The following is a 16,601-nucleotide window of genomic DNA, read 5'->3' as shown; positions in this document are numbered from 1 at the left end:
CAGATTTCAGACAGCCTCACTTAAAGGAGGGCCTTTTCTTAATTTGTAAGATAGATTTTGCTGCTGGCACTTGCAAACGTGTCCCTTAAAGGTTTCACTTGTAGTGAGAAATTTTTACACAGAGAGTGCTTTGTTTTTCACAAAAGCTCTGCAGCTTTTGCTGCACTGGTGCTCCAGCTAATGAGTTAGCAACATCTTTTACTTGGTTCTAGATTGATAGTCACCTTTTTTCATGCTTGGGGTGGTTTTTTTCTGGACAGCCTCTTTTCTGATCTTAATTAGGGTTTGGAGACTCGATCTCCCAAAGTTGTTAGCATTCCATCATTGATAATTGCATAAGTGGAGAACAGGAGCTCTGCCAATTGCTCCCTCTTTTCCTATCAAGGAGTACTCACTGGCAGCTAAAGGGCTGATTTTTCCAGTGGGACTTTGATTAATTTTGTCACCCATGGTAGTATTCAGAAAGCTCCATTAGGACCTATAGAGATGTCGTTATTTTTACCTTTGGGTTGTCCAATATAGGCTTGGACAAGGCTGGAGGAAGCTTTAGTTTTGGATAAGGGACTGGGATTTTTTTTTCCCTCTTGCTCCCTTAATCGTTCTGGGAGCAAAGCTACTGCATAACCCTGAGCATCTTACTGCAGATAACAGAGAAATGAAAGATCCCATGGATGTGGAAAGTGAATTCCTGAATGTGTTCTCTTGAGACCCAGAAAGTTATTCTGGTGCTTAGAGCTTCTCATTTCGGTGGTCTGGCTTTGGTGCTTTTCACACTCCAAGTATTACTTATTTTGGAAGTGGTGGACAAGTCTGTCTGAACTGAAGCCTGGATGTAGTTAATTCCACACTTCACTGCCGAGGGAAGGGTGAGCTGTCGACTCACTGACGGTGAGATCTGGTCAGTAAAGCTTGAAACAAGTTCCTCTCTCTGCCCCATTCCAGTCCCCAGCCTCAGCTTTCTGCCGTATTTCTACATGAAGCTGTTGAACTGCAGACATCAGGTAAAGGGTTCAGACATATCTCTCCATCTCAGTTTTCAAACAGCAGTCTCCCTTCAGGAATAAAAATGATGGATGATTATTTAAGCTCTTGCTGACCTTGGCTGGCAGATCATGACATTTCTGTCTCTGCTGAGTTTGAGTTCATTTGTTCCTTTTTTTTTTTTCCTTTTTCTGACCAGTGGAGAATGTTTTTGTAGATAAGAAATTCTACCAGCAGCACGTATCACACTGCACAGTCCAGGGCTGCAGGAGTGACAGATACATGTAGTTTAACAACATCTCTCCTGTAAAACATCCTGGCAGCACAGTCCTGGGGGGATTAGTGAAACAGAGGGGTTCAGCCCATGTTGGGATGCAAGAATTGTCCAAGTGGTTAAATCCAGGGACACCTCAAGAGGTTAAATCCAGGGACACCTCAGCTTTTTGATGAGTCACTTAACAAGCCCTGTGTTTTCAACCTGTTTTGCCTTTTCCTCTGTTCTTGCCCGTGTTGAATGAGGACGGGAGGCTTCTGGAGCGGGCTGGAGCAGAGTCAGGTACTCACAGCCTTAAGGTGAAGTCTTTGTAGGTGCTGCCTGATAACATCTTCCAGTTAGATGGTTACTTTGCAATGGGTTTAGTGGGGTTTAGGATTTTTCTGCAAACTGCTACTGGCTTTTTGGGCTGCCGTGCAAATCTGGTAGAAAGGCAGGCTCTTGCTGTGCAGTGTTTCAAAAAATGGGCAGTTAATTCTGTGTGGAAGGGGAGAGTGAAGCACTGAAAAGCACATATCAGTGGCAGCCGTGCCATGGGATCGGATAAAACGGGTACATAAGCAGTCTTTGGGGTGGTGCTCTCTGACAGGAGGGTTTGTGTGAATTCTGCCCACTTATTATTGTATCTGATACTAATTTTAGAAGGATTAAAATTCTCCTTCTTAGGTAAAAGTAGTTTCTGAGTCTTGTCTTGCATGTGGTGCAGCTTCTGATCATTGAAGCTTCTGACTTTTTTCATAATAGAATAGTGATGTCAAGACAGTGGAGCTTGATTTGTCCAGTGTGTGAGACTGTAGCTGTGTTTTCTCTCAGGTAGTTTTGAGTTTTAAACCTGGTTTTTTTTCAGGTGGGGGCTGGTCCTGGTTGCTCAGCAGCAGCACACGGGTGTCTATCAGTCCAATTGCTATTTTTCAAATGTTAAAAAGACAAGTTTGCTTTTTGGTTCACAACATTCAGGGGGGTTTTGAAATATTACTTTTGCCAAAACATGCAACTTCCTACTTGAGTTAGAGCTGTTTAATGCCCAGTTCTCTTTTCCTGTGAGCTACTTCATGATTCTCAACCATGGGAAGCTGAAAATGCAGTCGAGGAAAATTGAAAATGACTTGACTGATTTTCATTGTCAAAACTGGAAGAAATGAAGTGTAAATAAGCACGAAGTGAATTTCTGAAGCTGACAGTGCGGCGACCATCAGGGCCAAAGGTCCTGCATTCAAGAAAGATTAGTTGTGAAACTATCCTTGATTTGCATAGCAGGCTTCAGAGGGCAAGCAAAGTAGCAGTTAAATCTTATTTTAATTAGACTATTGAAGGCAACCTGCAAAATATAGAGGTCTGGACTATTTGGCAGAGAAATTATCAACAGCGTGGGGTTTGTTTGCAAACGTTCAATAGAAGTTTACTTAAACAAGCCCTCCCCGTGAGATACCTTTATAGGAACGTCGGTTTGGCAGCTGTGCTTTAGCAATCAGCAAAGAAAAAAACGTCCCAGACCGTAGGAATGCCCAAATTGGAGTGCAGCTGTTGAGAAACCTGAGGCTAGCCACTGAAATACATCCCACCATAGACAGGTGAGGGCTGCTTTTGTGCCTTATTTTGTTTTAAAACAGGGCTCTTTTGTGCCAGAGTTAACATTTTGCTGTTGGGGAGGATCAGTGTATAACTAGTGTAATTTATTCTAAGAGAGAGACTTTAAATCAGTCTGATTCCAGATTTTCATGGACAGATGAGTCCCTTGCCAGGATTGCAGAGCATATAAACCATTCGTGCACTCCCTTTATTGGGCTGTTGTGGGGTTTTTTATAGCTCAATATTACAATTATTGCTTTTTATCTTGGAACAATTTGTTCTGTGAACAGGCGTGTTTACTACTTGTGTCTCAGAGTTTGGCTTCCCTGTGTAAGGACAAGGAAAAAGTCACGTTGGCATGGAAAACAACCAAAGAGAACGAACCTCTTAATCCACAACTCTGTGAACATCCCCTCAGTTACGCTATAACTTCTTTTTTTAACCTTTGAAGACTATGCTTTTGTGTGATTTCTGCCTTTTCTGTCTGCGTAGTAAACCAGATTGATTTCTTAAAACTGATTAACCACGCGGCTTTAAAAATACACGATGCGTTAAGGAAAACAAACCACAGCTGTTCTGTTACAGACTCTCACTTTCAGCTCCGTGTGTGGAGAGTGAGGTGTGTGGAGGTGAACTTGGCTGAGGGGGGAAACCCTGTGGGGTGACAGATGGGAAAAGAAGAGGCTGTTCCTGACAGTGCTCCTGGTTCGTGGCCACCCCTGTGGATGGGAGGAAGCGCCCGGCACTGGGGAAGGGGCTGGCGGGAGGGGGGCAGGAGGTGGCACTGGGGTGCGATCCTGCCAGACTCTGAACATTTGTCCTTTTTGCTGTGCTCGCGTTTTCCAGGTGCATCAGCGGCTGTCTCCTTGGCAGAGCGTGCGGGTGGTGTATTGCAGTACCGTAGTGCCCTCTGATGGTGAGTACACGCGTGCAGCGACTCCGGCCTCGCTTGGGCTTCACTAACTTCGGTTGCCTTCCCTGCCCCCTTTTCTGGTTGAGGCTTTTTTGGCAGCAATCCAGTCTGGAGCTAAGGAAGCAACAGAGAGAACAGCGTCAAGAAGGATTAAGGCAATGGTCAACTTTTCTACTAACTGTCCGTACAAAAGTGGACAGGCTTTATAAAGGAAGACGGAATTGCGTGCAACTGTCTGGATCTCTTTGCCAGGCTTGTCCCTGATGTAGCTGTGAGCTCTGTGTGCTGCTCACCCTCCAGGGTAAATGTCCTTCCTGAAGGGAGGGGGTCCGACCATGGGCCAGGCTCTGCTCCGTGGTGCTGAGCAATGGGACAAGGGGCAACGGGCACAAACTGATGCCCAGGAAGTTCCACCTGGACATGAGGAAAAACTTCTTCACTGTGCAGTAACCGAGCACTGAACAGATTGGCCAGAGAGGGTGTGGAGTCTCTCCCTCACTGGAGATATTCCAGAACTGTCTGGGCACAATCCTGTGCCATGTGCTCTGGGATGACCCTGCTGGAGCAGGGAGGTGGGACCAGATGACCACTGTGTTCCCTTCCAACCTGACTCAGTCTGACCCTGCCTGCCCTCTTGACTTCATTTATGTAAGAAAAGTGCAGTTCATACCAGCTGTGTGCTGAACCAGTGGAAAGCATCATTTGCTGCAGTGAATAAGTTGTGAAGCCAAGGCACTGTTGTTCCTTTATTTAAATTCTGGGAGAGCTCAAACATTAAGCTTTTTTGGCAAGGTTGTCAGAGCAAAAGGATGCACTGGTGGAACTTTAAAAATCTCCGTGTGCCAGAACGCACAGAGGAAAGGAGCAGCTCTGAGCTTGCTGCCTGCTTATCGTGGGCATGCTGTGCACGGGGACTGGGGCACTTGTGCTGACTGACACGAGCAGGGAGTGCATCCTCTCCCCAGTAAGGCCTGTTAATAAGGCCTGAAAGCTAATAAATTAAGGGTTCCAGCACAGTCACTTCCTCTACCAGGACAGTGATGTGGGCAAACACAAAGAGAACATGACTGCTGTGGAGAGCTCCAATAAAAACCTGAGGGATTGAACAGGTAGAAGTGCAGAGGACATGTTGGGAGGATGATGTCAGTGTGCCTGGTATGATTTTACCTCTTCTTGAATATTCCTTTTGTTATGTCTTCCAATAACTTTACTGTGCATTGTTTTGACCTCATGTATTGCTTAATCCTGTTCTTTGTATGCTTTTGCTTATGCAAAACCAAAAGTCTTTAAAAAAAAAAATACCCATGACCTGTTGCTGGTTCACATGTGATTGAGTCAAAACTTTGTGGTGCTTGAATGAAACTTGTATCTCAAAGCAACCTCACACTTAATATAGAGTGTAAAGCTTTTAAAGTTCTCCGTGGTCCTAATTAGCAGTGTTCCTGGCCAGGTTGTAGGTGTCTGTAAATGCACACTTGTATACAGTTACTTTCTTTTACTTGTCCCATGTATTTAAATGTTGGCTTAACAGTGAAGATGGGCCCAAATGGTAGCTCTGTAGTTAACGAGATGCCAAATGCTTTGTCCACTTAGTAACTTGTGAAGTAGATGCAGGTGATGCCCAGGATTGTGGGAGCAGAGCAGAGCGAGGCAGCCCTCTCACAGGGGCTGGTGCTTTTCCTGGTGCTGTCTGCTGCTGTCTGCTTGGTTTGTGTTATTGACACGTCCTTTGGATTTCTTTCTTTTCTTTCTTTGCCTCTGAGCTCTTCCCTCTCCAATGCAGTAAAACTCTGACCAGCGTTGCTTGCGTGGGAGGTGCTGAGAGGATCAAACTGGAATTGTGGACTTTCCCCACCAGTGAATTAAGCTAGAGAATTACTTCTACAAGGAAAGCATAGCTGTATTTTCAGCCTTAGTGAACCCTGTCTTTTGAAGGGAAATAATTTGGTCTTTAATACTTCACCTAAGCTGGAAATCCTCAAGAAAGGCTTTGTGTGTGCTACCGGTGCTGGTGACTCTTAAAATGCAGCAGCAGGGCTGGTGCTGGCAGGCACTTCCTCCAGAGCTGGCAGTGCTGGAGCTGTGGTTGTGGTGTGGTAGCAACGGGGATACACAGCAAAGCGTCCATGCAAACATTGTTATCTCTTCTGCTCTGCAGCAAACTGCCTCGCTGCCCCTGTGACCCAGGCAGTGCTTTAAATCAGGTGTGTGTTCCGTGGTTATGTAAGCACAAGTTTGTTGCATATGCTGCTCACAGAACCAATGAATTCTATTTTAAGCTTCTAAACATGTGGATTGCTCCTTCTGAGCCTGCTATCACAAGTGTAGCTAATGCTAATCTATTTCTTACCAGTCTCTTGTTCAAATACTTGAGTGAAAAACCAGAAAAATCTGATAGCTGGTGTCATAACAGCTGCTGATAAGGAGCTTGAAATTCTGCCTAACTGTCCAAAGAAATTGGCAGTTTGCTTTATTTCTTCCCAGGAAAGATCTATCTGTTGTCTCTGAGCTCTAAGCTTCAAAACTCTAAAGCTACTAAAATCCTGGCAGGTGTCCGAGTCTTGAGAACAGACATTAATAGGTTTGCAAATTCTGGGGCCTCTTAGGATGCTTTAGGTGTCCATACTTAGTCACTTCCACCTAGTCCTTAAGGAATTCGGGGTGGCAATCCTCTGGAAGAGAGAAAAACCCTTTTCATGCTTGTTTTGGTTCATGAAGGTGGATCACAGTCAGCTCAGAAGCCCAAGAGAACTCTTCTGGCTTCGTTCAGGTGCACTTGGTGCATCCTTTCTCAACAACCACGAGCCTCCCTTTTCGGAAAGGTGTCTCCAAGACTTGTCCTAGTAGTTGCCTTTGGTAGTTAAAATAACATTATTTGCCTCTCTTTCTTCTCATGTTGACTTCTTTGACTGACTAGTTTTGATGTTAGCTGCTTAAGTTGACTTAGCATGTCAATCCATAAGTTTAAGTAGTTGACCAAAGCTACACCAGGTGGGAATACTGAGGCAGATGCAGAGTGGGTGGGTGTGACTGCACCATCCTGGAGACGTGGAAACGCTCTGAGCAACAAAACAGACCGTAGGTTTTTACATGAAGATACATATAAAAATCAAATCATTTTTAGGTGCTCTGCTATATCTTAGCAACTACTACCCTTGAGGACAGCTTTGACTGGCTGTGATTGAGTAGAGGGCTTTGGAAACGTTTTTAACTTCTCTGTGCATGGATGTTCTGAAGCACACGGAGCGGGGTTGTCTTTCTGACAGTGAAATAATAACCAGCTTACAGTTCTTACAGGTCACTACTATGGATTTTAGAAAGGTGCACTGAAACGCTTGAGAATGCTTTGGAAAGATGCTCCTGACAGAACTAAAGAAATGGGAAAATCTCGTTCTGTCTACACCTAAATAGTAATGTCTGTCTCGAGAAGTACAAAGAGTATTGATCCCATGAATTTTAGATGAAATGACCTTGAAGCCTGAACTCAGAGTGCTGCTTCCTACAACCTCGTGCTCCTGACTGCTCTCTTAAATATTTGTTGCCTCAGGACAAAGAGGAGGGAACCAGAACTAAACAAGAATAAAAACATTTAAAGTTGATGTTTGCTAATGTACACAGTCTGTCTACCTTTGTCTCCTGGGCTATAAATCCCGATAAACTGCCGTGTTTTGTCTTCCATAGTCCAAAATGTTTTGGTTCTCAAAATCTAAACATACTGTGCTGCCATGTTTTGACTTTTACGTATCATGTTACCTTTAGTAAAGTATGTTTAGAGTTAAGTAACTTTTCTGCCAAGTTAATGGGAGAGAAAACCTCAGATATCCCTTAGTTTTTCTTTGATGGACACACATCCTGATAAAACCAGAAGTTTAGTCTGCTTTACATTCAGCTTATGACCACGTTTACCTCTTTCTCCACGGGGCAAATAGAGAACTACTGTGAGATGATGTGTTAATTTTTAATGACCACCTTGTATTTTTGTCATGTTTTAGAAGTGACAGTGGTTTACCAAAACGGGTTGCCTGTGATTTCCGTGAGTCTTCCGTCCCGACGTGAGCGCTGCCAGTTCACCCTGAAACCCATCTCGGACTCTGTGGGGGTGTTCTTACAACAGCTGCAGGCAGAGGACCGAGGCATTGATCGGGTTGCAATCTACTCAGCAGGTACTGGTGTTTACAAACTCATTGATTTACTTGCTATTTGCAGCCAGCTCGCTGCTTTTGAAGTAAAAGTTTGCTGGAGGGCAAGTTCTTTGACTTCAGTGAAAAAGCAGAAGGTAGAAATGCCCTTCCTAGAGTAAGAATATTGTTAGCTATCCCTGTGTAGTCCAGTGTGCCAAGGAAATCAGCCCTAACAGAGGTGTTTCTTGGTGACTTTCCTCCTGTTTAGTAGGAAAGGTGCAAGCTGTGCAACCTACTTAGAGGTTCTAATGGATCTGCAAGGAATTGGGTGTAAAAGGTGGTACAAGAGAAGCAGGATCTTGTCTTAGCTCTGAAAACTGAGCCATGTTTCACATCTCCGTCCTGCTGAAAACTATTGTCCATGGGGAAGGATAGAAGCCCAACAGCTGGGTTTGGGATGGTGTTTGAGTCCTTTACTCCTCCTGTGTAACGAGTGGTCTGTGTTGTCCTTACAGATGGCACACGTGTGGCCTCCTCCACAGGCATAGACCTGCTTCTGCTGGATGACTTCAAGCTGATCATTAACGATGTCACATACCATGTTAGACCACCAAAGAGAGGTAAAGCAGCCTGGTTCTGGCAAACATCAGGAATAAATTTCAGCGTTCAGTTCCCTGCTTAATTGCAACATGCTTTATTAACTTATTCAGGAACATGAAGTGGTATTTCTGAAGGGAAATGTTGCAGTTTCTGATCCTGCCTTTGGTGCCTAATTTAGTGATATCTGAATAATCAGTGATGAAAAGCAGATATTCATTCTGCTCAAAGCCAATGCCCCTGGCCCCCCCAGGAGGGACAAACAAAGAAATGCAATTCCTTTTAGTTTCTAAAATTTTCAATTTATTTTTTTTAATTACTGAAAAGTAATTTAATTAATTCTGAAGGAATACAATACAAAATGGGAATTAGATTGAGACTTAGATTGTCTGGTTTGGAAGAATAAATTGTTGTTTCCCCTGACGGTTAACATTGTTTCCATTTGAGTGTGATACTTTGAATATTGCAAATAAACCTTGAAACAGTCAAATAAATGAGACCATGCTCTCACAAAGTTGTGTTAACAAGAATCAAATAGGAAGGGAAACCGACCTGTTTTGAATCAATGGGAAAATCCATTTCAATAATATGCTTGGGACGTGTGTAATTTTCAAGATGTGAAAACTTACAAGAAGCTTTTGAGACACTCCAGCATTACAGGTGGAGACAGGAACTTGGTGCTTTCATCTGCCCTCTACTCTTTCTCTGAGCACCCGGGTCTTGCACCTCTGAGGGACTGCAGCAAAAGGGGCAGTTTTGGAAATGCTGCTCTGCTTGTCTCACAGCTGTGGGGGATTTTTGTTCTGTTATTGTTGTAAGAAATGCTAATGTTTGGGCCTCCCACTCTTCATGCAGTAGATAATGAACAGAATCATTCATAAGGCAAAATCAGTGATTATTTAATCATCTTGACCAGCCTGAAGAAGGCAACATATTAAGGCAAGTTGATCTATCAGAAATCAGGAGGCTGACCACATCTTTTGGGTCTGAGACCACCCTGGGTGGATGATGTCTGGGCAGACCTGCTGATATGTGCCCTCCTCCACCTCTGTAGATGTAGTTGGCTTCCAAGGGCCTTTTTGGAAAGGAAAATAGCAAAAATGTACTTTAGCATTTTATTGTTCATGATGTAAAATTGCCAAGGGAAAAAAGAAATTTCTGACTCAGGGAAACTTTGTCCCTAATATTTGGGAGCCTGGAATTGGGAGTGCAGCATGGGGTGAGATGCTGTTTCTCCTCTAAATGTGGGGTAGAGTGACTTCTACTAGTAGAGATGGATTTTTCCAGTCTCATTAAAAGCACCTTAACAGAAAACTCTCCATTGAGACCAGACATCTGAATCACTGGATATCACACACACAAAGGAGTTGCTCTGCTCTGTCACCCCTTGTAGGATACACCCATTTTGCACTGATAGGTGAGCTCTGGGATCACCAAGGCTGCAGGAAATCATTGCCTAGGATACACTTGACAAGGAGATTTCCATAGTTAGTTTGTTCTAAAATGAATGTGCCCTCAAATAGGCACATAGTTGAGATTAGTTCTGTTAAACTTTTCAGCTATTGCTTTTTCATTTTCACAGGATCACCTTGTGTGTTTTAGAACAGAAGTGCCACAGCACTGTCATCTTAAATACTTTTTGTTGGTCACTCCAGTAGGAACACGGGTTTTTCTTCACAGGGGAACAGGAACCCCTTAACTGAAGGGGGATATAAATGTGCTTTGTGTGCCTTGGCATAGACAACTGAGTCATTTCTTTCCCTGAAGAGCTGCTGATCTTAAAGCTTAAGCTGCCTGTGTCTTTTTGAGTTGGTAAAATCATATTTTGAGACAATAACCTCAGGTACAAACCCAAGGATGCTGCAAAACTATTTTTAAAAAAAATGTATTTCTTTATTTGGCTAATGTCAAGATCCTTTTCCTTTAATTTGAAACTTATTTTTTGCATGTGGAGTGTGTAACACAGTACCACTAGTCACAACTCCTTTACAAACTTGTATGCTTTAAAAATCCTTTTTGTGTTGAAATGCAAGGGTAAAGGCGTTGTTGGGTCATGGCCCTGCCACTGTTTGTAAACACTAGGAAGGGAGAATTCACTGCCCACAGAATACTGGGAAACAGTTGCTGACATTGATACTCAGAGTAATGATCATGAGACATTTGTGGGGTCACTAACCCTCAGTGTTCAGTTGCCATCATCAATAACTGGGGCTGCCAACAGTCTGTGGTCTGAATTCTGACTGTCTTGACAGCTGCTGTGATGGATCATAACTAGTTTAGTTGTTCATTTGTGCTGTCTATAAATATGGATCAGAAGCAGCTGTTGATATCTGACATGCTTAATAGGATGTGTTTCTTTTCCTTGTCCTTATGAAGTTTTTAGGAGTATCCAAGAATAAAGCCTGGTTTTCTTTCAAAGGAATCGCATTGTCTGAGAGTGGTGGAGCTCTTCCAAAGACTTCATTGTTGAACAATGTTGTACAAACTAAGAGCAGTTTCTCGAGGGTGTGTGAGAAGTCCTGTGGGTACTTGTGTGTCAAGCAGTGTCTGTTTTTTCCTAGAGCTCTTAAGCCACGAAAATGCAACGACACTGAATGATGTGAAGACGTTGGTTCAGCAGTTGTACACAGCCCTGAGCATCGAGGAGCACCAGCTGAACAAAGAGAAGGAGCTGATAGGGAGACTAGAGGAGCTGAAGGAGCAACTAGCACCACTAGAAAAAGTGAGGAGTTCCTCAGTGTGTTTTACTCATTCTCTAAATGCAGCCTTGATTTATTTCAAGGTTTTAATTAGGTCCCTGCCATGCTTCAGATAGTTTAAAGATCACTGAAGCAGAAGGCGCACTAAGTGTTTACCAAACCATGTCTGTTTTCTGGTTCCCGTGGAAGTATTTTGTTTCTTTGCTTTAAGTAATTGGAAATGAACTTGTTAGTAAATAAAGACTGGGGCTAATGCAACAGAACATTTCTGGGCATAAAGAAATAAACACCTTTGTGAGGCATTCAGAGCATACTCAGAGTAAATATGGATGATGGCCACATACTGATGGAAAAGAAGTTTAGGTTTGTTTGCATGATGTAGACTCAACTCATGTTTCAAACCACTTAAAGTTACTATTAATATAAAGTACTGTTTTTTACATTATTTCTTAACGATATTAACACAATTATTTTTGAGACTACAAGGTGCGTGTTTGTCTCCTGCAGGTAAGGATGGAGCTGAGCAGGAAAGCAGAGAAGAGGACAACCTTGGTGTTGTGGGGAGGCCTGGCCTACATGGCCACTCAGTTTGGGATTCTGGCCCGCCTCACCTGGTGGGAATATTCTTGGGACATTATGGAGCCAGTCACCTATTTCATCACCTATGGTAGTGCCATGGCAATGTATGCTTATTTCGTAATGACCCGCCAGGTAGGACTTGTTGTGCTGGCGTTGACCCTGCAGTAGAAGGCTTTCTCTGGGCTCTCCTCCCTGGGAAAATAGCAGAACTGTGCCTGTTAGGAGCTGCTTTGCCCCTTCCTTCTCCTGTCAGAACCAAGATGCCGCTTGTTTAATTTTTGGTGGGGTGTGGTTGTGGGGTGTTCTGCTGCTGATTGTTGCTTGCTTTTCTGGTTGTCTTACCAGAAATGCTTTTACGTGTTTGGTGACTGACTGCTGTAGCTATACAGGTTCGTCTGCTGACAGATATGGTCAGAACAGACAGATATGGGTGCATGAGGTACCTCTTGAGTTTCAAGGAAGCCCACCCCTCTGACATGCCGTGTTGGCCCTTTTCAAGAGACCAAGGTTCAGGCATCTTGTTGGAAATATTTTGTTTAGGCCTTTCATGGATCTGGCCTCCCATCCAGATGGAGAATCCCTCTCTGGATCCTTGTAATTGTGACAGACTCTGTGTGGATTTTCTAGTACATGGTTTGTCTCGTCACTTCCTAATCCCACCTAAATAATGAGGGAGGGAAGACTCAAAGAATCTCTACAGTCACAAGGCCATCAGAACAGATGCTGTGGGTGTTCCAGGTGGTGTCCCGGGGTCTCTTAGCTGCATCAGTTCAGGGGCAGTATTTATAGCCTTTTCCTCTCTTTCTCCCCACAACCCTGTTGGTGTTAGAACCCTGAAATGTGTTAGTTTTTGTTCTCTCTGCATGGAAGGACTCGCACATTCAGGACAGGAGGAAGGTGACGGTACCTCACTGCTGGAGTGTAACAAATGCCTGACTGTGCTGGGTCTGGCTGGGGTGCAGTTAATGTTCTTCAGAGCTGCTGGGATGGGGCTGTGTTTGGGATTTGTGACCAAGACAGCCTTGATAACCCACCAGTGATTTTGCTGTTGCTGAGCAGTGCTTGTACAGCACCGAGGCCTTCTCTGTTTTTTATTCCTCCTTGATCTACCCTCTCCCAAGCCCCCATTCCCCACCCCTGGGAATAGGCTGGAGGTGGGTGAGAAGCTGTGAGGGGACACATCTGGGACAGCTGCCCTAAACTGACCAAACTGGTATTCCATGCCCTATAACACCATGTTTTGTTATAAATGGTGGGGGGAGTTTCTCCAAAGCAGCTGTTGCTCAGAGCCTGGCTGGGCATTGATCTGCTGGCAGGAAGTGGCAAGTGATTACTTTTGCATCACTCTTATGGGTTTTTTTTCTTCAGTTATTAAACTGTCTTTATCTTGACACTTAAATTTTTACTGTTTTTCCCCCCCCTTTGGATCCTCTTCCCCCATCCAGCTGCAGGGGAGTGAGTGGGTGGGTGGGGGCTGAGCTGCTGGCAGGGGTCACCCCCACACCGTGGGAGCTCAGACCAGGCTGTCTGTCTTGTGCCTTTGCTGTTGGAAACTGCTCATCCTCTCCAAACACACCTGAGCCATCCTGTGCTGGTGGTATCCTGGGTTGCATCCCAGTGTGGCTTCATTCGTATCTTCTCTCCTATTTTTCTCTTTAGGAATATGTTTATCCAGATGCCAGAGACAGACAGTACTTACTATTTTTCCATAAAGGAGCCAAAAAGACGCGATTTGATCTAGAGAAATACAATCAACTCAAGGATGCAATTGCTCAGGTAACAAGAACTTTGCTGGAAAAAAGACCAAGAAATCAGTGCTTGCTAGCTCTTAGTTACTATTAATAGACACACTTCAAACAAGAATGAATGTATTTTAAGTTCTTACCCCATTTTCTTGTCACAGCCCCAGCACAACCACTGAGTTAGCTTTGATATTCCCAGGAATAGAACTGCTGGATGCGTAAATCAACCTGAAACACTTGTCTATATCCATCTGTAAGGGCCCTTTAGAAACTGCTGGCAAGTCTTGAGTTGCTTCAGACACTTCATGCCTCAGAGGAGCCTAATTCAAGATTTCTTTTCTTCTCAGCTCCTACACACCAGATGGATTTAGTGAGGAATGAAGACTTGCATCCATTCAGTTCATGTCTTCCTGACATAGCACTTCAGTGCACTGGGTTGCAGTGCTGGAAAAATCATGTTCAGAAAATGTAGCTGTATTGTTAGAGGCAGTGGGGGGCAGATTTCTCAGATTCTGGAGACAGACACTTTTTGGCAGACTGTCCACATTGTGGGATCTGCTCAGCAAAGGACTCAGGTAGAGACCTTCCCTCGTGTTTCTCTGAGCCTTTCTGCAGAAGGGTGGCATGAGCAGAGAAAGCAGAGCTACCACATTCTTTTTCACTGCTCTGTATCATCCCTTTATTCCCAGGCTCTGGAAATGACAGTGTAGGACATGCAGGGCAAGATGAGTTCTCCCCCTGCCTTGGAGAAGGAACTGCATAAGGAATGTTGAATACAGATACTCTTGGGTATTTTCCTTCTCTTCTATAATCAACCATCCCCAGTAATCTAGTTGGGGTGTTGATTTGTTGTTTTGGGATTTTTTAAAATATTCCACTGAGTTTATGGGGATCAAATCTTCCCTCCCATATTCCTTGAAGTGGCTGCATGCAAGTTCAGAGAAGGACAGCTGAGAATGGTTTTCCCAGATAAGAGCTTGTGACTTTGTTTTACTCTTTAAGCGCTTTCCTTCTGGACAGGAAAACCAAGGAAATAAGGAGAAGCTTTCAATTCTCTGAAGGGAAATGATAATGAGGGGGAAGGTGTGTTGGGAACTTTTGCTTCATAACGTGTCTTCTACTTTCAGGCAGAATTGGACCTTAAGAGGCTTCGAGACCCACTGCAGGTTCATCTGCCCATCCAGCAAATTTCTGAAAAGGACTGATCAGCAAAGAAGCTCTGAACCCCGGCCAAAAACCTGTCCATAGCTCTTGCCTTTTTTAATTAAAGCATTGCAGGTGGAAGCTGGGAGGTGGTGTGGGGGGGTGGAGGGTTTTTACCTTTAATCAAGACAAAGGACTGTAAAGGGGGGGAATCTCTTAAATCTGAAGATGAGACATTGTGGAATGTTAGTTCTGAAAAGGGCTTGGCAAACAGTCATATTTTACAAACTGTCTGAGTGGCAATTGTGTACAAATACAGGATTGGGGGGGTTCATGGAAAGAATGTAATGCTGGGGTGTAGGGGTGTCTTCTTCCAGCTTTGCAGGGTCTGCCTCTTGATAAGACACCAGCAGCCTGCTTAGCTTTTTAAATTTTCCTTTACCTGATTCCAGTCTCTCTTTCTCTCTCTCAAAAAAAACCCAACCCAAAACAACAAAAGGAGGAAAAAAAAAAAAGAACAAAGAATCCAAGCCACCTGGAGCTCTGGCTGGTGATCAGACCTTGCCCTCCACCGCCATTAACACGCACACTTCTGCTCAGACCTGGTCTCTTTTATAAAAGTTACTACAAGACTGCTTTCTACTGGAAAACCGTGAGCTTCCCCTTCCCAGCCCACCCCCTGTGCTCCACTGACTTCCTCCTTTGCTTATTTGTAGCACAGATTGGTTGTAGCCGAGTGAGAGAAGGAATGAGTTTTCTTCTGGACATTTGATAATTGATATTTTGGATTATTCCATAATAACTATATAAACTTTGCATCCTGATGCCCTTGAGCTCCTTCTAGAAATCCACGGCAGCATTGCATGAGAGGTTTTTTATATTCAGTCTTAAGGGAGGGGGATTCCCCTCTTCCTACCCCAAATCTGATAGCCACCTGGACTGTGAAATTATGAAGGCTTAAAGGATTACAAAACTGTGGCAGAATCATGAGTCCTGCTTTTAAATGCACAGTTTTGGAACAGGGAGTAATGAAACTGGATATTTGACTGCTTGTGCAATGGGATAAAAGGTTTCATATATGGTCAAAGCATTTTCCTTGCCCAGAGGCTTTTTGAGAGCCTGGGGCTTCTTACGGTGCAAGACACAGAACTTTGATTTTTCTAGCACTTTCCCCTGATTAAGTAGCTTTAAATGAACTTTATGTCCACAGGTCAGAATTTCTTAGGAGTGGCTAATGACATCTCTTGTTTTTAGCTAAAAAGAAATAGAGGAAGGAAGGTCAACCCATTGCCCTCTCTCCTAGCCAAGGCTGGCTGGTTTCTAAGCAGATAAAACATCTCTTCATTCAAAGCAGGTCAAGTCTGGTTCAGCATCCTGCTGATAAATGCTCTGGAGACAGGATGAAGGTAGGAGAAGGACACTAAGCTTTATATACAGAAAGGCTGGCTGCTTTTTTTGATGTTTCACTACTACTCCTCACTGTGTCGTGGAAAGAGGCTTCTGGTTTTTCTGGAGAACCAAGTTTTAAAAACAAAAAGGAAAAATAGGAAAGAAAATAATTCAGTATTAATTAGACTCCAGGTGCCTTGCAGATGTGGAAACACAGCTGGGATTGCTGCCTCTTCTCACTCAATGGCATGTTGGACCGAATGGGTGCATGTTTCTAGTTTTGTTTTTCTTTTCCCTTCCCCTTTCCTTCTGTCTTTCCATTTAATTACATTGTGTGATTATTTTTTATTTGTTTTATCCTGTTTGTGTGATGAGTTTTAAAGGGGAAAAAAAATGAACACAATCCTGTAGCTGAATCCTTGGTGTGTGTTTGGGATGAGGGAGGGAGCATGGAGAAAAGTCCTTCTTTAAAAAAAAAAACAAAACAAAAAACAAAAAAACCGAACATGTGTAAAATCCTGTATCATTTATGAAATATGTATAAAAGAGCAATGTACTTCTGGAACAATAAATAACTATTCAATTTTTGAACGG

At 43.7% G+C, this 16,601-nt stretch overlaps 1 protein-coding gene across 2 annotated transcripts in view; it reads left to right on the top strand.

Moving 5' to 3' along the window:
* Positions 1-16,598, top strand: part of MCU (mitochondrial calcium uniporter) — an 84,490-nt gene extending 67,892 nt beyond the window's left edge. The window contains exons 2-8 of one of the 2 annotated variants that reach the window (XM_039385898.1): positions 3,671-3,740; positions 7,730-7,900; positions 8,374-8,478; positions 11,017-11,177; positions 11,662-11,865; positions 13,393-13,509; positions 14,607-16,598. In XM_039385898.1, the coding sequence (XP_039241832.1) occupies positions 3,671-3,740; positions 7,730-7,900; positions 8,374-8,478; positions 11,017-11,177; positions 11,662-11,865; positions 13,393-13,509; positions 14,607-14,723 (945 nt within the window). In that variant the 3' untranslated portion in view covers positions 14,724-16,598. Of the gene's footprint in view, positions 1-3,670; positions 3,741-7,729; positions 7,901-8,373; positions 8,479-11,016; positions 11,178-11,661; positions 11,866-13,392; positions 13,510-14,602 lie in introns of both variants that reach the window. The other variant, XM_039385899.1, reaches the window with a different exon arrangement.
* The last annotated feature ends 3 nt before the right edge of the window (positions 16,599-16,601 follow it).

This window comes from Pipra filicauda, unplaced genomic scaffold (genome assembly GCF_003945595.2).
Source record: "Pipra filicauda isolate LSUMZ 115617 unplaced genomic scaffold, ASM394559v2 scaffold449_size645428_pilon, whole genome shotgun sequence".
Classification (NCBI taxonomy): domain Eukaryota; kingdom Metazoa; phylum Chordata; class Aves; order Passeriformes; family Pipridae; genus Pipra; species Pipra filicauda.
This window is presented reverse-complemented; position numbering and strand designations above follow the sequence as displayed.